The sequence below is a fragment of the Megalops cyprinoides genome, chromosome 4 (assembly GCF_013368585.1).
Source record: "Megalops cyprinoides isolate fMegCyp1 chromosome 4, fMegCyp1.pri, whole genome shotgun sequence".
In the NCBI taxonomy this organism is placed as follows: Eukaryota; Metazoa; Chordata; class Actinopteri; order Elopiformes; family Megalopidae; genus Megalops; species Megalops cyprinoides.
Genome location: NC_050586.1, coordinates 35,022,310 through 35,042,188, shown reverse-complemented (window position 1 = coordinate 35,042,188; position 19,879 = coordinate 35,022,310). Strand labels below are relative to the sequence as shown.

The window sequence follows — 19,879 nt, the reverse complement described above, 5'->3', positions numbered from 1 at the left end:
ACACAGCAGATTCATGCAGCTGTGGACCTCTGTGAGCTTTGGCTGTATACATTGGCTCATTTCCATTTTCCAAGCATTTAAGTGTGTACTCCATAAAAGACTGGAAATGCTTTACAATTGTTGGTATTGTGAATATGATTGTGATTCCTTTCGCATACTGAAATATTGCTCCTGTTATTTGATATAATGAGCACAGTCTGATTTATAACATGGGACGATGTTTATTTATTTCATCGTACGTATTTCAACAGAGCTTTCTGTGCCCATAGATGGCTGTAGAGATTGAGCGTCTTTTACGAGGTTTTTAAAAACACCTCCTTCTTGCGGTTCAGGTGTCCGCGCCTTTGTCCCCAAGCCGGTGGCCACAAATCTGCAGTACGTCGGAGGCGCGGCCGCCATACTGGGCCTGGTTGCCATGGCGTCAGACGTGGAGGGGCTGTACGCAGCAGTGAAAGCGTTGGTCTGCGTTGTCAAGAGCAACCCGCTGGCGAGCAAGGAGATGGAGCGGATCAAAGGGTACCAGGTGGGTCCTAAGTCACCAGTGCTGGCCCAGTCTGTATCTCTTATTGCTATATGCCCCTGTCATTTCTTATACCATCTCAGTGTTAATGTCAGTGTCACCTCAGTGTAAAGACAGGGGCGAGGCAGTGTAGCGTAGTGGTTAAGGAGCAGGACTCGTTACCCAAAGGTTGCTGATTCGATTCCCCACGGGGGGCACTGCTTCTGTACCGTTGGGCAAGGTACTTAACCCACAATCGCCTCAGTAAATATCCAGTTTTATAAATGGATAACGTAAAAGCCTGTCATTGATGTACGTTGCTCTGGCGAAGAGTGTCTGCTAAATGCCAGTAATGTAATGTTAAAAAAAGACAGCCTGCAAAACTAGTGCTGTTACCTGTTTGCTGGACAAATCCATTTCAGTTCCCTATTTCATGCCTTATCCGTAGCTTATCCATACACTGTTTTCAAGTATTAGTTTTGCTGGCTGCCTTAACTTATGACAGTAGCACTCCCTTAAACTAACTGGGTTTTAGCAGTGAGCGCTCACTGATAATGCTGTTCTTATGCTACAAAATAACAGTGAAAATACATACGCGCCTGATGCCAGTATAATTTACCCAGAAATATGAAAGGGTTTGCCTCTGAGACTGCACCCCCTAAAAACAGGGGTGAATTTTTGTTTTGTGTTTCTCCACTATAATGTCTGTGAGGTAACGCGGTACGTGGTGTGTTTTGTGGGTAATAATCGGCAGTGCGCAGATGCTTCTCTGGAGCTAGCCGCTTTGCTCTCATAAACAACTCTTAACCATCCTATGAATTTCTTGGCGCCGAAAATCTCATAAAAGCCTTTTGCACTCTGGTGCATGTAGGCAGGATTACGCAGCTGGGTTTGTGACCCGCCAGTAAACCCACCAACAACAAGCGTCGTTAGAGCCATGTTTACTGGTTGTGATGATTGAAGGGAAACTTAATATAGTGATCACGCCCCTCGCTGTGCCAGCTTGTTTTTGAAGGAGGCCATTAAATTAGCTGTACACCACACTGGATGTCATTACTGTATTACTCTTCATTTCAGTACATTTGCTTACCAGATGCTCTTACCCAGAGTGCCATAGATAGCTTACACTGTGTACAGTGTGTGTATACAGGCATTTATACAGGCAGGTATTTACAGAGGCAGTTCAGTTAAGTGAATTGTCCAAGGGTACATCAGCAGTGGGCCTATCTGGGAATTAAACTGGCAGCCTTTAGGTTACGATCCCTTCTCCTGACACGCTACTTCCATCACACTACTGCCCCTTGTATGAGGCCCTCTGGTGGTCACTAGTGGTAAATACCGTCAGAAGCTCCATACGTAGTGCCAGGCCTGTTGTGTTGTGAGCACGGTCGTGTGGCGACGGTAACGAGGCATTGTGGGACGTGTCGCAGCTCCTGGCCATGCTGCTGAAGAAGAAGCGCTCTCTGCTGAACAGCCACATCCTCCACCTGACCTTCTCCCTGGTGGGGACCGTGGACAGCGGCCACGAGACCTCCATCATCCCCAACTCCACCGCCTTCCAGGACCTGCTCTGCGACTTCGAGGTGAGCCCGCTCGCTCGTCGCCCCGCCCCGCCCCAGGGCGTGCAGAAACGAAACGGTTCTGGAGACCTCATTTTGTATTTCTTTAACGTTCAATCCCTCAGTACGCATTCCTCGAGCGTATACCAGCGCATACAGTATTTGTTATAAAACGTGTGCCATCTAACTGTGCATTCCTTGACTGTGTAACGTCTCTTAGCGGACAGGCAGTACTAAAATGCTGCTAATAATTGTGGGATTCATGATACAAAATCTCAATTTCCAAGAAGAGGCAGGGGAGTGAGAATGAGAGCGGGGGGGAAGAAAGAGCCAGAAGAACCAACAAAATAAAAGTCTGAAGAGCCAGCAAAGAATTATTTTCCCCTCAGGGGTCTTAGCTGTGGTTTGTTGTGCCGTCTTTCTTTTATTAGTTTGTTGTTTTCATTCAGTGAAGTCCTGAGGGGGAGCTGAGGGAGAGTTATTTGTTTTATCCTTTGAGCGCGTGTGGTTTCTCGCACTCCCCGTAATAAACACATAGCCTGTGGTTTGTGTCTCGCTGTTCTCGTGTTCTTTCCCCGACGTGTGACATCACAGTGTGTTCGTTGATCGCGTGGGCGAGTGTGATGTCCTGCAATAACTTCCTCTCTGACACCGCAGTCATTGGCGCTCGCGCTTTCTCTCCCAGGTTTGGCTTCACGCGCCGTACGAACTGCACCTCTCCCTGTTCGAACACTTCATCGAGCTGCTGACCGAATCCAGGTGAGTGAGCGAGTGAGGCCTCGTCTGGCCTCCATTCCCAGAATCCTTAGCAGACCAGGACCCAATAATCCACCCAAGGACAAATGACAAGAAACATTACTGTCAGAGGTGTTTTCCCCACCATAAATCACCACAGGGAGTTTTTATATCATCTCTATTAACGTGAACCAATGTCTCTGTGTGGTGACTGCTGATAGATCATTGTAATTAAGGCACACCTGATTTGCCCAGGGCTGTTGAGTGGAAACTGCATGAGCAGCAGTACTCCATCTGAGCTGTGCATTTCCTGTGGTCTCAAAGTTATGAAGGCTGTTTTGGCTTTGGAAAAAAGCTGAGGCGTAAAACGAAGGCCACACAGCGAGGTGTGCCACAGTGGCCTGTGTGTGTGCATGTGTGTGGATGTGTGTGTGTGTCTGTGTGGGCGTGTGTGTGTATGTGTGTCCGTGTGTCTGTGCTTCAGTGGAATGTAAGCGAGAACACTTGTGGCATATTTCCTATCCCTCAGCGAGGCGGCGAAGAACGCCAAACTGCTGCGCGAGTTCCAGCTGATCCCCAAACTGCTGCTGACCCTGCGGGACACGTCCCTGTCCCAGCCCACCATCGCCGCCATCAGCAACGTCCTCAGCCTGCTGCTGCACGGCTTCCCCAACAGCTACGACCTGCTGAGGTACAGCACAGCGACGCGGCTACTGCGCGCTCACCTACAGCTAATATACATACGCTACTCTACAGCTGAGACACGCATAACCTGCTTAGTTACAGCGGGCTGAAATGTACAGCCGTACACCCGACACATTTACCAAGTTAACCCTCATCTGCAGTTGTCCCCTGCTCTGAAGAGTGAGAGGCCTGAAAGTCTGAGTCCGTGTAGTTTAAAGGACAAGAGAGGAAAAATATGCATGTATATAAACCAGAAACGGGAATATGGTGGTATTCCTCCCGTCGCTAACGCGCCCTGGCTTCTTTCTTTGCAGATTTGGCCAGTTCATTTCCTCCACTCTGCCCACGTTCGCGGTCTGTGAGAAATTCGTCGTCATGGAGGCCAGCAACGAGGAGAAAATCGATGGAGGTAAAGCCCCCGGGGGCCTGTGTGTACACAGCTCTGTGCCCACGGGTGATCCCGGCAGGACATGTTAGTAATTAATATTTAGCTGAATCCTGTACTCAGCTGACTTTGGCAGTAGTTACAGATGTTACTGTTTCTCACGCTCAGGAAACGAAGATGATTTCGGGGGGCTTCTCTCCGCCAATCTCATCTTGCTGCGGAACAGGCTCCTGGACATCTTGCTCAAACTGCTCTTCAACTCCAAAGAGAAGTGTGCTGTTAACATGCAGTAAGCCTCCCCTTACATCAAAGACAAACCAGCATTTCACCACTAAGTGACAAAGTAGTGCCAGGTCGAGCTTTGATATTCTGGGTTGCGTTTCCTTGCTTATAATAGGGTGGGAATCTACTGACGTGAGTGCAAATGATCGTGCATCGCACCTCGTCTGCTAATAATTTCACATTAGTGGGATTTTTACTGAGAGTGATTATGTAAATGCCATTAGGTGCAAACAGCAGCCCTCTGCTGCGATCTAATTTGGCGCCTCCCACGAAAAATCGCAGACTGTGTCTTTTAACTTGCAATAAATGTAGTTAGTGAGTGAGCAGACAGACGGCACACAAAGGGTGAATTTCAGCAGAGTACAGAGAGCAAAAATCCAAGACGTGAGCATCCTGTGAATGTAGCCGTAACTGGAGACATGAAAGGAAGGGAGAACTTTGAATGATTATGTTACATTCCTGGTCTGTCAGCTGTATTTGTGTGGGTATGAGTCAGGATATGAGGGCGTATGTTTTTTATTTGTTTAGCAGACTCCCTGACCGTCTGCATATCTTCAATCCTTTTGTGTTAAAAATATCATACCCGTGAGAGAGGCTTTAGGGTTCAATGGCAGTGTCCCAGCCAGGATTGGAACCCGCAGCCCTCCCTGTTACTAGCGGCTCTTGTGTGCTCCCCTGCAGGGCGTGCGAGGAGCTGGTGCGCACGCTGGGCTTCGATTGGCTGCTGATGTTCATGGAGGAGCACCTGCACTCCAGCACCGTGACGGCCGCCTTGCGCATCCTGGTGGTGCTGCTCAGCAACCAGCCCATCCTGGCCCGCTTCAAGGAGGGGCTCAGCGGAGGCGGCTGGCTGGACCACACCGACTCGGTGCTCACCAACAAGATCGGCACCGTCCTGGGTGAGGACATTACATTATTGGCATTTGGCTTATCTTATCCAGAGTGACTTATATAGGTTACAGTTTTTACATGTTATCCATTTATACAGCTGATACATGTTATCCATTTATACGGCTGAAAGTTGAGGCAATTGTGGGTTAGGTACCTTGCCCAAGGGTACATGTAGAGAAGCTGGCTGATACTTCTTTCATAAACGAGTAAAAAAAAGAACAAAAGGTTAAAACAAACAATAATTTATTGTAAAACCAAACAATAAAACAAAGGAATCCAGCCTATGCAAGCCAGTAGCAGGGACAAAGTGAGCCTTTCCTGCTCTGTAGCCACACCTGTATTTAGTCAGCCTCAATCAGTGAGGTGTGGCTCGTTATCCAATAGGCTGGGACCCCACACAAACTAACACAAGTGCACACTAGTAACAAGTGATTGCCACAATTAACAATGATTGACATCAATTAACATCATTACCTCATTAACAATTTACAGTTAGTATTTAGTCCATGGAAGAGGCTCTCCTTCACAGTACAACAGCAGTTGCACTCAACCTTTTGGTTACAAGCTCCGCTCCTTACCACTGCGATACACCGCTGCACACACGGGTCATGGGGGCTGGGGTTTCCCGGGTACGACCTGGATGAGAAACCGCGTCTCTCCCCCACCCTCTCCCCCTCAGGTTTCAACGTGGGCCGCGGCGCCGGGGGCAAGTGCACGGTGCGGGAGATCAACCGGGACGCCTGCCACTTCCCCGGGTTCCCGCTGCTCCAGAGCTTCCTGCCCAAGCACACCAACGTGCCCGAGCTGTACTTCCTGCTGATGGCGCTCTTCCTGCAGCAGCCTGTCACGGAACTGCCTGACAGCCTGCAGGTAAATGTCAGTACCAAACCTTTCATTCCTACTTATCCCGCCGCACCCGTCGCTCGCTCTCCACCTCCTCCTCGCTTTCATACAACAGACAAAAACCCAGGGATAACGCTCGGTTGGACGACTGTTAAATAGCCTTGGCAGGACCAAGCGTTGGTTTACGCTCAGTCCTTGACATTTTCCAGAAAACTTAAAATTCATTTAACGTTCCAATTAGATATGCATGTTATATTATGACTGTAAAGAGAGGTCATTATTTTTCATAGAAAAGCCATCCATGTGCCCCTTAAATCATTAACATGTGAATATATTCATCATTTAAAGTGACTCATCTTTGTAATTGCTTAGCTTATCTGATTGCACACTGGTTGAAAGCCGTCTCTACACCATTTTACCACATTGGCTCTGGTTCGCTCAATGCTATTTTTGAAATTCAGTTCAAATCTAAATTATAAATACTAATCCAGTCGATGATCTTCCTTAACTGAATTAAGCATGTAATTGTAGATTATACTGGTATCAAAGTATCGTTATGGAAATTACTCCATTAATCCAATCCGTCCGAAAGGAATTTTTCATTTTAAAGTCACTGTCATACTGCCCTGAATGTTAATGAAGTGATTGACTTACCTCCCCAGACAGAATGGCTCACTGCCGCCCCCTGTGGCTGGTCTCAGGATGGCGCTTTGTGAGTAACTGTGCGTGGTAACTGAAGCTCTCTCCACAGTTTGACCTGGACTCCATCTGGACGTTCATCTTCGGCGTGCCGGCCTCCAGCGGGACGGTGGTGGGGTCCGTTCACAGCGTGTGCACCGAGGCGGCCTTCCTCCTGCTGGCCATGCTGCGCAGCATGCTCAACCTGGTGAGTGAGGAAGAGGAGGAGGAGGAGGAGGAGGAGGAGGAATACACTTGAGATAGAGTCATAGTTGCAAAAAGCCAGGCAAATGTAGGGATCTCAGGGGTGCATTGTGGGTAAATTATCAGCTCTTGTGTAAAAATAAAAGTTATTATTCTACAGTATATAGGTTTTAATACCTCCCCATGGAATAATTACACATTATCTAGCTCTAATGTTGGTGTTATGTTGATCTCCATGTTGATGTTAATGTAGTGTGACCACCCTGTGCTGGTGTGCACAGTCAGTGTTGATTTTGTGTTTCTGTGGAGGTTGACGTTATTTCTTCACTGTGGTGTGGTGTTTTTTGTGTCATATAGTGCTTTTGCAGTGCTATCTGACTGTGCTGATGTTGTGTTAGAGTGTTTGTATTGTTGGGATCACTGCTTATGCAGATATTGTGGGAATTTGTTGATGTTGGTTTGTATTGTTGTGTTGATGTTGGACCGATGTTGATTTTGTATTGTTGTATTGATGTTGGACTGATGTTGTTTTTCTGTTGCTGTATGAATGTTGCACTGATGTTGTTTTTGTGCCGCTGTATTAACGTTGGACTGATGTTGTTTTTGTGCCGCTGTATTAACGTTGGACTGATGTTGTTTTTGTGCCGCTGTATTAATGTTGGACCGATGTCGGTTTTGGCGTTGTCCCGCAGCCCTGGCAGTCTGAAGAGGAGGGCTCCTGGCTCAGAGAGTACCCCGTGACTCTGATGCAGTTCTTCCGCTACCTCTACCACAACGTGCCCGACCTGGCGCCCATGTGGGTCAGCCCCGAGTTCCTGTGCGCCCTGGCAGCCAGTGTCTTCCCCTTCAACATCAGGCCCTACTCCGAAATGGTACCGTTTCATTTAGGGATTAGACACTGAGCTCTTATGGAAAAAAAAGCCAGTCTGGATTTAGTCTAACTGCAAATCACTTTGTCACTTTAACTGCAAGTAATTATTCCAAGCGAGTGTTGTTTTTTTTTTCCTTATACTCTAAAAACAACACAGGCTTTGCAGTTGTTGAGTGTAATGGAAAAAAATGTAGCACAAGAATCTAAAAAAAACTGTCAGGCTTGCTGAAGTTTGTGAACAAAAGTGTGGACAAAGTGCATTAAGGTTAGATTGAACCTGGACTCACCTGTAATTGTCCTCCCTCTATTACATTACATTACTGGCATTTAGCAGACACTCTTATCTAAAGCAAATGACATAGGTTACAATTTTTTAACACATTATCCATTTATACAGCTGGATATTTCCTGAGGCAATTCTGGGTTAAGTACTTTGCCCAAGGGTACAATAACAGTGTCTCAGCAGGGAATTGAACCAGCAACCTTTTGGTTACGAGCCCTGCTCCTTACCACTATGCTACACTGCCTCCCCGCTGCCTCTCTTTATGAGAGTGTTTTTGTGTTGTCTGTGACCCCCCTGCTCTGCGTCTCAGGTGAGCGACCTGGACGACGAGGCGGGCTCTCCGACCGAGGAGTTCAAGGCCTTCGCGGCGGACTCGGGCATGAACCGCAGCCAGTCCGAGTACTGCAACGTGGGCTCCAAGACCTTCCTGACCAACCACCCCGCCAAGAAGTACGTCTTCGACTTCATGAGGGCGCTCATCATGGACAACCTGTGCATGACCCCCGCCAGCAAGCAGACGCCCACCGTCGACCTGCTGCTGGAGGTGAGCCACCCTCCCGCCTCTCCATCCATTCACAAAGATAGGGTTAGGAGTGTTTTGTTTTAGGAGAACGTGGTTGCGTTAGCGAGGAAGAACAGGTTTGGTTGAGCCTAATTCTTTTTTTAGTGTGACTTCATGGTAGCTTAACTCGCACGATCCTTGTCGTTAGGCTTCCCCCGAGCGGTCCACTCGCACCCAGCAGAAGGAGTTCCAGTCCTACATCTTGGACAGCGTCATGGAGCACCTGCTCGCTGCCGATGTCCTCATGGGTGAGACACCAGGTTCTCAGGAACACCTTAATGGTGCTTCACTGTCAGCTACTGAGGACATGATTGTAAATTACACAACGCCCTCAGTGACTCTGGCTGGGAATGGTTTTCCACAGTGAATAAAGGCTTGCATGACATGCGGTGAAACGTGTGACGTGGAGCAGTCTAAATGTATTTTCCTATTTGTTTATTTGCTCAGTGACTTGAAAGCTTGACTCTTCACCTTGTTCATTTTGTTTTTGTCAGTTCAGACACTTTTATAAACACGCACTTGTCAAGGACAGCTTTCAAAACTTAATTCTTTGATGCTGCCTGTTTATACAGCTGGGTACGTGCTGAAGAAGACTGCTAATTTAAGATCAGATACCGCCGTGCCACACTCCGGCTCCTGACCGTCTCCTGTGTCCCGCTGTGTGTGTGTGTGTGTGTGTGTGTGTGTGTGTGTGTGTGTGTCCTTAGGCGAGGAGGCGTCACTGCCCATCACCAGTGGGGGGAGCTATCAGATCCTGGTCAACAACGTCTTCTACTTCACGCAGCGTGTGGTGGACAAGCTGTGGCAGGGCATGTTCAACAAGGAGTCCAAGCTAGTGGTGGAGTTCATCGTGCAGCTCATTGGACAGGTAGGTACTGCCAGCTGCAGCACTAGTAAGCACTTGGCAACCTGCACAGGGTTCAATACCCTTTCTTTAACAGGGGTCCTGTTTCTGAAACAGCCCTGCACCAAGCAGGTACGGACGTGCACCCCCCTGCTAGCTGCTTACGTAGGTTTTCCCTTACCCAAGAGCACTGTCACTGTGAGACTGCAGTGTATTGTAATCATAATAAATAGACTTACACACATACAAAGACATGTTTATAGCATTTATGTTCAACCCACGTACGGTACCTGCTGGACATTTTCCTCATTCCTGACACAACTCAATCCAGCTGCCTGTCTCCAGATTGAGTGAGTCTCAGCTCAGATGAGACAGAGCTTCTCTGTTGCCCAAAGAAACAGAGGGGGACGATACAAAGTTCTGTGTACTTTCTACCAGTTAAGTGATGAATAAGCGCTTTATTCAGCCATCTCTTAGTCTTCTTAGCCTTCCAAAGCCAATTTGAACTCAATTAAGAATGTAACTGCGTAATCAAATAGGCAATAATGTAGTTAAAATCTGAAAGAGACCATCTGTCTGTAAATGTACTATCCAATGAAATAGTTGTCAGCCAACAACAAAGTGGGGGAGTGCTGGGAAAGAGAGAAAAAGTATAGACATGAGCAACACATACGGCTTCTCTCAGCTCCGGAAAATAAGCGCAGTAAAGAGTCTCTCTGAATCTCAAGCCAGCCTTGTATTCCTTTTTGAGCCTGTCATCTTCTTTTCTTGGGCTTTCAGATATTTTTAATGAACCTGAAAGCAGCCATATGGTATGATGAAAGTTGTCCCGCTCGTTGTGACCCAGAAAAAAACTGAATCATGTGACATTTGAAAATTGCTCTCTCTAACACACAACACACACACACACACACACACTCTGAGAAACTGTTGCAGAAAACATAACTTGTGCCTTGTAATTGGCATTATGGAGAAAAAAAAACACAGCGTCACGCTAAGACTTCCACAAAGCCTCTTCCACCTCAACAAAGCCTCTCTCTGTGTGTGTGATGTTTCCCCCCTGTGTGTCCCCGCCCAGTCCAAGAGGAGGTCCCAAGGCTTGTCCCTGGACCCTGTGTACCACTGCCTGAACCGGACCATCCTGTACCAGCTCTCCCGGCCGCACAAGACCGTCCCTCAGCAGGTGGCCCTGCTGGACTCTCTGCGCGTGCTCACCATCAACCGCAACCTCGTCCTGGGCCCCGGCAACCACGACCAGGAGTTCGTCGCCTGCCTGGCCCACTGCTTCATCAACCTGCACGCGGGGAGGTGAGAATCCCGCCGCGGAGGGGAAAGGGTTAAACCCAGAGAGCGGGGAGAGGTGGAGAGGAGAGGTAGAAAAGGTTTTTCGCTGTCCTGAGAGCAGTGGGGGAAAGACTCCTGAGGTGAGAATCCTTGCCAGAGGGGAGAACAGGGGAAGTGGAGAGAGAGGAAGGGTAGAAAAGGTTTATCGGTGTCCTGAGAGCGGGGGGGAAATGCCTGCACGCTCTCTGCAGAGGCTGGGGGTGAGACAGCCAGACAGGCTAACAGTGTACTGCACTGTGGTTGTTTTGCAGACGAGCTTATCCAGAGATTACAGCTTGTGCAGGCTATCCATTTATACGGCTGGATATGTTCTCTGGCAATGCAAGTTAAGTACCTTGCCCAAGGGTACTGCAGCAGTGCCCAACTGGGGAATTGAACTGATAACCTTAGGGTTACAAACCCTGTTCTGTACCAATAGAGCGCTGTAGTACATCTCTCTACCCTGCTCTCTGCTCTCTCCGCTGCTGTATTCTGTGTCAGGAGGAGAGAGCTTTCAGCATTCACTCAGCCAGCCTGGGCTTGAGCTGGGTACGCTGTCAGCATTATTCATAACGATTCGGGATCTTGTGGAATTCCGCTTCAGAGCGCCGACTCTCAGGGGAGCACGATGGATTTTGAGAGGGTTTTGTTGCTTCTGAAATTGGACCTCACCCATGACATGCAAGCCCTGGCCTTCTGATGCTGAAAAAAGAGAAATAAACATTCTTTCTTTGTCATCATTTTCCACTGTATGAGACTGGTGACAGTTACTCTTGTATAAAATCTTAGGAATGTGTTGCGGAGGCTGTATGCAGATATTTAGTGCGGCATGTAATAACGCGGTGAAATGGCAGCAGCGATTTTTTGTAGTGGTCTGTTTGGTTTGCTGTGCGAACGGTGTCACCTTTGTGTCACCATCAGCAGCGCGGAGGGGTTCGGCCTGGAAGCAGAGGCACGTATGACCACCTGGCACGTCATGATGCCATCCGAGTCCGAAACCGATGCGCCACACAGCCAGGACGTCAGCGAAGGTATACCAGAATGGTGACACCACACTGCGTTTCTCCTTCTCTCCCCCAGAGGCTCTCAGACTCTAACTACGGATAGCTCCACAGGTTATGCACAGTTCACTTAAAATGTTAAACTGTGGCCTGTTTAAAATACAATCTTATTATCAGATTTTGAAGTGTAATCACCTAGTAGAACAGCTGCAGAGACTTACGTGAGGCCCTGCTAGGTTAAGTCTTGAATAGCTGTATTTCACATATTGTAGTGTACATGTGTGTAACATGTCAAACACACGTGTGTCTTCCTGCCCTTTGCCCGTGTTCGCCTCGCGCAGGCCGCCAGCTCCTGCTGAAGGCGGTGAACCGCGTCTGGACGGAGCTGATGATCAGCAAGAGGCAGATGCTGGAGGACATCTTCAAAGTGACTCTGCCCGCCAACGAGCGCGGCCACGTGGACATCGCCTCCGCCCGCACGCTCATCGAGGAGCCGGCCGCCAAGAGCTGGCAGAACCACCTGGGTGAGAGCTGCAACCGGGCTGCCAATGCGTGCACACACACACAAACACACACAAACACAAATACGCAAACACACACACACACAAACACAGACACACACACACACACACTCACACACACACAAACACACACACACACATACACACACATACACACACACACACACACAAACACAAACACACACACACACACACAAATAAACACAGACACACAAACACACGTATGCACACACAAATAAACACAGACACACTCGCACAGACAGGCGCACGCGCACGCACACACACACACACACTCTCTCTCTTACTCAAAGCACATGTGCTCCCCAAACTGATGCACATGCTTACTGACGCAGGGGCAATCATGTGAACACGCCTCCACACACATGCACATACGTGCACAGACGCACAAATACGGCACACGCACACGTGCTGGTGCAGACGCACAGAATTTCTCAGCGCTTGAATGTGCACGGACGTTTGAACACACTCAGATGCACAGGCGCACAGGCACACACACACACACACACACAGTGAAGCCTGGTGTTATATATTGTAAAAACGGATTGAGTTCAAACAGATGTTTTATCGGCAGTTGTTTAAAACCCCTAAATGATAACGCAGTTTGTTCCGTCAGAGTAGTGGGACAGATTAACGACCACGAGAGTGAGCAATAGCCGCAGAGTGTGGCATTTCAGCGAGCAGGCCGTGAATAGCGCAGGCTGTTTATCCGAGGGAGCGACTCGGCTCCAAGCTCACGGCTGCCTTCAGGCTCCCAGCCAGCTCAGCCAGAAAATGCCTGCTCGTTACTGAAGAAACAGCACATTAATAGAGCCATACAATGCTAAACACAAGCAGCGTTAAAGGCCACGCTAGCACCTCCGGGGCACAGCCATGTGCAGCCATTGACATTCCTTATAAGTACCTTATAGACTTTACTTATAGGTTCGTTTGCATATGCATATGTAACATGCCTAATGGATTATGCTTTCTTTACATACTGTAAGTATTTCCTGTATACTTTACGTAAGTGTATTACAGGTTAGTCTTTCTTTACGTAAGTATTTATACAGCTGAAAATTTCTGAAGCAGGTCAGGTTCCTTGCTCACAGGTACAAAGAGCAGAGCCCCGCCTGGGTTTTGAACCCGTAACCTTCAGCTCATTAGTCCGCTCCCCCCTCACCACTGCACCTCACTGCTCCGCCGGCACCGCTCGCTTTGAGGTACAGGCTCAGCTCCTTAACCAGCGTGCCTCTCTCTCTCTCGATTTTTGCCCTCCTCCCCTCCATCCCCTCTCCAGCCCACGAGAAGAAGTGCATCAGCAGGGGCGAGGCGGTGGCCCCCGTCACCCAGTCCAAGCTGTCCCGCGTCAGCAGCGGCTTCGGCCTCTCCAAACTGACCGGGGCGCGGCGCAGCAGGAAGGAGAGCAGCATGAACAAGAACAACCTCTCGGCACAGGTAGAGGCCCGGATGAGAACGGGGCGCCGGTGACGTCTTTTGCAGCCCATCACATTACATGTTTTCTTAGCGCATGTCCTTTTTCAGAACCAGTTGCACAACTTACATTTTCACATGGTATCTACTGTATGTATGTTGCTGGCTGTAAGGTTAGACCGCTTACTCAAGGGTATAACAGCAGGGGACCCCTTGAGAATGGAACCTGCAGCCTGGTTACAAACCCAGCTCCCCCAGCCATTATATCTGCCCTCCACCCTCCTGCTGTGGTTGTCAGGCTGAAGCATTTACATTTATTCATTTCGCAGATGGATTTATCCAGAGACGCTTCATTAGGAAACACTCAGGGCATATCCTCTGAAGCGTAAACATCAACATTATAGCAAGAATCTGCAAGCAACACATTCAAATTTATATTCACATTGCTATTACATTTACTGTGCTGAAATGATGGATGCTAGTCAGTACAAATCTGTCCTAAGGCTGTTTTGCCAGTGCAAAGTGGTTTAAAGTATGAGGAGAAGGGAGAGAAATCCTCATTCTCTCATGATATCATCTTATGTTCCCGAACTCACTCTGTCTCTTCAGGAAACTTTCCAGTGGATGTTCACACACATCGCAGTTGTTCGGGACCTGGTTGCCATGCAGTACAAAGAGTACCAAGAGGTAGGGAGTGTTCACCACAACACAATGCCCTACACTGGTGTAATTATTCATGTGTAGGAGCTCGTCTTGGCTAAAGGGGGCACATAGCTTTTTTCTGTGTGTGCTTTGATCAGTACTGCTCCATACAAATATCATTTAAATTCATGTGTGTTTACTAAATTCTTTACATTTGTTTTAGGCTTTCTGGAAAAATCTAGTGAGTATGTGGGAAAATCTAGTGAGTATGTGGAAAAAAATGAATAAACATGAATAATCACAAATAAATCAACAGTAAATCATTATTAACTATTATTATTAACATTCATTGTTTTTAGTGCATATCCTGAAACAGAGAGTGCTCATCCCCTATAAATTACTTATAAAAAATGAATGCTGTAAAGCAGTGGTTGACTTGCTTTGCGGCGTGGTTATTTCTCAGGGGTTAGTGACGTCTGTTTTAGGGCACACACTGCAATGAATGCATTAATACATTAACTCATGGTTACTCAGTAGTCAAGTGGGTCAAGTGTTTCCAGTGAACAAAGGGGACAGCTTTTAGTTGGATATGTCAAGCTCAGACCAAGGAAATGGTGGATTAACAAGTTCTTGGTATATTCAACACTTTCCCTGAGTGTTTAAAGTTCACATTAAAGGGAGCCCCTTCTGACAAATCGGACGGGAACAACGACAATGCCACCGATGTTCTACCCACAGTATAACCCAGCCTCAACAATCCCTTATAAAGCGAAATCGTGAAACCCCGCCCTCCATGCGTCTCAGTACAGGGAGGAGTCTAGTGATGGCACCCCTCGCTCCGCCCATCTGTGGCAGGCACATAACGTGACCCCCCCCTCCCCTCTCCCCCCTCAGAGGCAGCAGAACGCACTGAAGTACGTGACGGAGGAGTGGGCGGGGATCGAGTACGAGCTGCTGCGGGAGAGGGGCCTGTGGGGCCCGCCCATCGGCTCCCACCTGGACAAGTTCCAGCTGGACATGACGGAGGGGCCGTGCCGCATGAGGAAGAAGATGGTGCGCAACGACCTCTTCTACATCCACTACCCCTACGTGCCCGACAGCGAGCCCAACACCAGCTCCCAGGTACGGGGCCCGCCATGGCTGAGCCGCCGCGGCGGGGCTGTCACTCCAGGCCCGCGGTTTTCCCTGGCTCCGGGACTGAGCGCCAGGCCAGTTACACTGTATTTAAACAGTCAAATAACCAGAGGCTGCTATTGGCTGGCTTGCTTCAGGCCAGTTCTTGGAAATGTAGGGCAGTGCTTCAGAGATAGAATCCCTGGAGAAGCGGGGTGTTTTCGCATGCATTTTTTGTTGCTGTTTTATGGATGCAGGGCTATATTTTAAAGTCCGGGTTTCATTTTTGGTTTGAAACGAGTCAGTGACACTTACTGTACTGTTTTCATAATGATTATTATTTCAGGAATGCTAGTGAAGATTAATGCTCCATTCCGTAAATGAACTGTCCCAATAGACATAAAATATGAGGAATTAATTTTAAGACAGTTTTACACAAATTACCTGCATGTAGCAGATTAAATGAATAAATAGGTGTTAAAAGAATTGGAGGGAGAATGTACTGCAGGGACCTGGAATGATAGATTATGTGTCCTGTCTCTCCCTAACGCACCGGTCCAGCTTGACTCCACTCAAAGCCCCCCTCCTGTACCCCTTTTCGCCTCTCCGGCTCTCATCCCACTCCAGGTATCAGCACGAGTGTGACGCTAATCCTAACCCTGGTGCAGCTTTACAGACTTCAGCACGTTGTCACACAGAGGCCTCAGGCCCAGGGGCTGCTGGGAATGCATGCTGCGAGAATGTGTGTGGGTTTTTTGACTCTGGGATTAAGTTGCAGCTCAGAGCTTATCTGGATTGGTCCAGTCTTTGCGAAGTTTTCGCTCCGGTCGTTTTTCGTTTCGTTCTACGCAAATGCTTCAAAGAGTATAACTTAGCTGTTAGCTTATTAAGTCCTACGTGAGCATCATCATAGACATTTTGTGTAAAAGGAAGCAACTGGCTTCTAGAAAGCTCTTGTTGGAATCATGACAACCTTGTGGCCTCATTGTAAGATCCCGGAAGCTTAACATGGCTGGGTCTGGCCAGTTCTTGGACTGTAAAACCAGGAAAAGCCAGGTTACTGTTCAAAGTCATGTACATAAGCCAGAGTTTTTCCTACCACCCAGTAAAACCTACAGTTCCCTGCAGCAGTGCTACAGTAGAGACTGATTAGACCTTAAACTGAGGTTCTGAACCCACCTCAGCCACACGTAGCCACACTTGGCTTTACCTAATCTAACCTACTCATCCCCATTGTTCTCTGGCTGTACAAAAACATTGGCTCCTTTAGGGATGGGTAGGTCAGCCAGGGTTTGCTTGCCTCACTGCTGGGACACCTTGGAACTCGAACACCTGCGAGTTATTCAGATAGGGATGTGCCTGTCCTCTGTACTATGTTCAGCTGGTGTTCATGAACATTTGGGTAGAAAGCAGGTACAAATTGCTAAAGAAAAAACTAAATTTTGGTTGTGTAACTCACCAAACTGTGTTTGTTCAGAAGAAATAACAACAACAACAACACAAAAGGACAAATGATGAGGAAAGCCAGTAAATAGTTCTCTAGCTGGTCTTCCTGGTTAAGTCAGAGTAAATAAAAACAAGACATCCTCTGTAATGAGCATTCTTGTAAGAGGAGCTGAATCTTTTATGGTTGCGTTGCATCACACAGCATGCCACAGTTATCCTTGTGGCTGCGTGCGTCGGGAATAATTTTTTATTGGAAATAGATCTTTCTTCCGATTGCAAATTAGGTCGTGTCAGATTTTTGTTCCGTTGCCATTAACAAAAAAAAAATAAATACAAACGAACCAAAGAAATAAACCAAAAAAAAAAAACATTGCAGAAGGTATTTCTTCTCCCACTAGGCCAGTGTATCCATAAGCTTCTTACCCACAAATCCTCGCATTGCTTGATGGTTTGCCACATGCTGTTTACAGCCTTCCTTTTAAACAAGGACAGCCTCTCAAAAAACCGTACAAGCGATCACTGTTCTACTTGGTAATCTCTTGGAAGCTGTACCACGCTTGGGCCAAGGATAATCGCCACTCTGTCCGGTCTAATTTTTTGTTTTTACGTTGCAGTGCCCCTTAAAACAACACTGTGTGCTGAACTGATAACAGGCTAACACCGTGCACGTTGTGGCTGTGGTCGCCCGGGTTTGCCTGTGAGGTTGTGTCACTGGCGGAGTTCAGGGAACTGTGTTTTTCGCGTTGCTGTTTTGGACTTCTCCGTCTGTCACGCCACAGCGGTTTGTGAGCTTTTTTGGTTGACTGTGTCTGTGTTTGTTCGCCCGAGAGAGGATATTAGGGGGATGTTTGACAAACCGAAACGTCCCTGTGGACGCCCCTCGCGAACCACGCGGCGCTCTGTAAACGCGGTTGATGGAGGCAAAGAATGTGCCCACAGTATGTCTTTGAGTCATCGAAATAGTCCCACTGGGGGTCCCAGGTGGCTCAGTGGCTAAGGCGCCTCGCTCTGAGAGCAGGCTGAGCGAACGACCCACAGCGGCTTCATTCTATCAGACAGGGGTTGCTCGTGTGGTTGCTTTAGGGCACACTGGCCAGGTACCTGCAAGTTGCCGAATGACGACAGTGATGCCTCGCCCATCCTCCGGTTGGTACTAGTGTGCTGGGCGAATTCCAGTGTGCAAAAAAAACCCACGTTGCTGTGTCAGTGTACATCAGAGGTTTGCATTCTCCACGTCCCATGCTCCTGAATGAGAATAGTGGGCATCTTAGTAAAAAATGACAGTGTCCAGTTGGCATTTCCAAATGGAGGGGGTGCATAAAGGGCGGAAAAGGAGACAGATAAAGCTATGAATTTTGACACATTTCTTCATACACTCCAGCGCACGTTAGCTTTTCCTTGCATTGCCGTGATGTTTAATGCCACGCCAAGTGATTGAGGACGACTCGTGTTTTCATGAGGAATTTTGCGCCCTCTGACCCTCTGACCCGATGCCTTCCCTCAGAAACCGGTCCGCTACCGCCGAGCCATCAGCTACGACAGCAAGGAGTACTACATGCGGCTGCTGTCCGGGAACCCGGGAATGTACCAGCACTCCATCGAGCAGAGCTCCGAGAGAGAGACCGCCCAGCACGAGCCCGAGCATGGGGAGGACACCATCGCCAGGGTCAAAGGTAACCGCCGCCCACGTCAGCGGGTCAGAGGTCAGCTCAGACAGGGGAAAGGGTATGGTTTGATGTTGCTTTCACAGCAAAACGGTGTGCGTTATCAGAGCGAGTAATAGTTTGCACCTCGTCTGGCATTGATATAGCTCTACTCTCCCATCATTACGGTTCAGCACACTTAAGTGGATTAGAAGTACTTCTTGACATATGCCTACATGTTGTATTTAATGTTGTTTGGTGTTCAGACTTGATTTCTCTGATTGCCCGTGGTCAGGTGCCAGAGTTCGGTGCTGCAAAACACATATCATCGGGACACATCTGCCTTTCAGTGCTGCAAAACATTTATCACTGGGACACATCTGCCTTTAAGGTTTCAACCTTCAGAAGGACTAATCCTCTGTCTGTCACAGCGATCTGTTCAATCCAGCAATTTGTGCCCGTCACAGGAGAGAAACGCTATCGACATGTGAATATGTCAGAGCGAGGCACCTAATCACAGCGGCGACCTTGTTCTTGCCCCCACCCCCCCCCCCCCCCTCCTGCCTTCTTGCCTGCCCTCAGGCCTGGTGAAGGCCCCCCTAAAGCGGTCACGCTCCACAGCGGAGGGGACGGACGAGGACAACCAGGAGCTGCCGCAGGACCAGCTGCAGGAGTTGGCAGGCATGGACGAGGAGGAGAAGACGGACCACACCTCGCTGCTGAGGCTGCTGGAGGAGGGGGAGAAGGTGAGGCCGGGGCCAATGTCACGTGACACGAGAGCGGACTGCCGTTGGTCCAGCTCGCCCAGATCGACTGCTAAACAGATGAGCACGTCATGATGAAACATGAGCTGAGTGTGTCATCAATGATTACCGTCATTGAGACGGAATGTTTTTGACTGTCCCCGAGTCATTTAAAAAGCCATTTTTGTGGCTTTTCTCAGAATAACGACCAGTAGTTCGCCAAGGCATTACCATTTGAGTCTGATTTTTAATTGGACCTTGAAATTAATTTCATTCAAGTTATTAAAAATAAGAAAAGAAACCTCAAGGAAATGACTTAGCAGGACGTGCCAAGCAGTCTGATTTATGAATGCTTTGTAGTACGTCCAGCCGAAACACTTTCCCCGGGCTTTGCTCACTCATTGGCCCTTTTCAAAGCGTTGCTGCCTGCCCTTGTGCCAGTGTAATTGAAGACAGCAGTGAGGAGTCGGCGGGGTGTTTTGGAAGGGTACAGGTACGTTACCCGGGCTGTGTTCTCGCCTCCCAGATCCAGCACATGTACCGCTGCGCCCGTGTGCAAGGCCTGGACACCAGCGAGGGCCTGCTGCTCTTCGGGAAGGAGCACTTCTACGTGATCGACGGCTACACCATGACCGTCACCCGGGAGATCCGAGACATCGACACGCTACCCGCCAAGTGAGTTACGCTCTCCCCCGC

At 48.5% G+C, this 19,879-nt stretch overlaps 1 protein-coding gene across 6 annotated transcripts in view; it reads left to right on the top strand.

The window, feature by feature from the left end:
* Window positions 1-19,879, top strand: part of wdfy3 (WD repeat and FYVE domain containing 3) — a 78,505-nt gene that overhangs the window by 47,027 nt on the left and 11,599 nt on the right. For 3 of the 6 annotated variants that reach the window (XM_036526023.1, XM_036526026.1, XM_036526027.1), the window contains 22 exons: window positions 333-523; window positions 1,930-2,082; window positions 2,744-2,817; window positions 3,323-3,484; window positions 3,792-3,886; window positions 4,031-4,151; window positions 4,826-5,043; window positions 5,715-5,911; window positions 6,630-6,764; window positions 7,453-7,632; window positions 8,225-8,458; window positions 8,625-8,724; window positions 9,184-9,344; window positions 10,399-10,628; window positions 11,565-11,674; window positions 11,986-12,168; window positions 13,463-13,620; window positions 14,206-14,283; window positions 15,133-15,360; window positions 18,302-18,470; window positions 19,023-19,186; window positions 19,710-19,858. In XM_036526023.1, the coding sequence (XP_036381916.1) occupies window positions 333-523; window positions 1,930-2,082; window positions 2,744-2,817; window positions 3,323-3,484; window positions 3,792-3,886; window positions 4,031-4,151; window positions 4,826-5,043; window positions 5,715-5,911; window positions 6,630-6,764; window positions 7,453-7,632; window positions 8,225-8,458; window positions 8,625-8,724; window positions 9,184-9,344; window positions 10,399-10,628; window positions 11,565-11,674; window positions 11,986-12,168; window positions 13,463-13,620; window positions 14,206-14,283; window positions 15,133-15,360; window positions 18,302-18,470; window positions 19,023-19,186; window positions 19,710-19,858 (3,490 nt within the window). Of the gene's footprint in view, window positions 1-332; window positions 524-1,929; window positions 2,083-2,743; window positions 2,818-3,322; window positions 3,485-3,791; window positions 3,887-4,030; window positions 4,152-4,825; window positions 5,044-5,714; window positions 5,912-6,629; window positions 6,765-7,452; window positions 7,633-8,224; window positions 8,459-8,624; window positions 8,725-9,183; window positions 9,345-10,398; window positions 10,629-11,564; window positions 11,675-11,985; window positions 12,169-13,462; window positions 13,621-14,205; window positions 14,284-15,132; window positions 15,361-15,912; window positions 15,979-18,301; window positions 18,471-19,022; window positions 19,187-19,709; window positions 19,859-19,879 lie in introns of all 6 variants that reach the window. The other 3 variants (XM_036526028.1, XM_036526025.1, XM_036526024.1) reach the window with 3 other exon arrangements.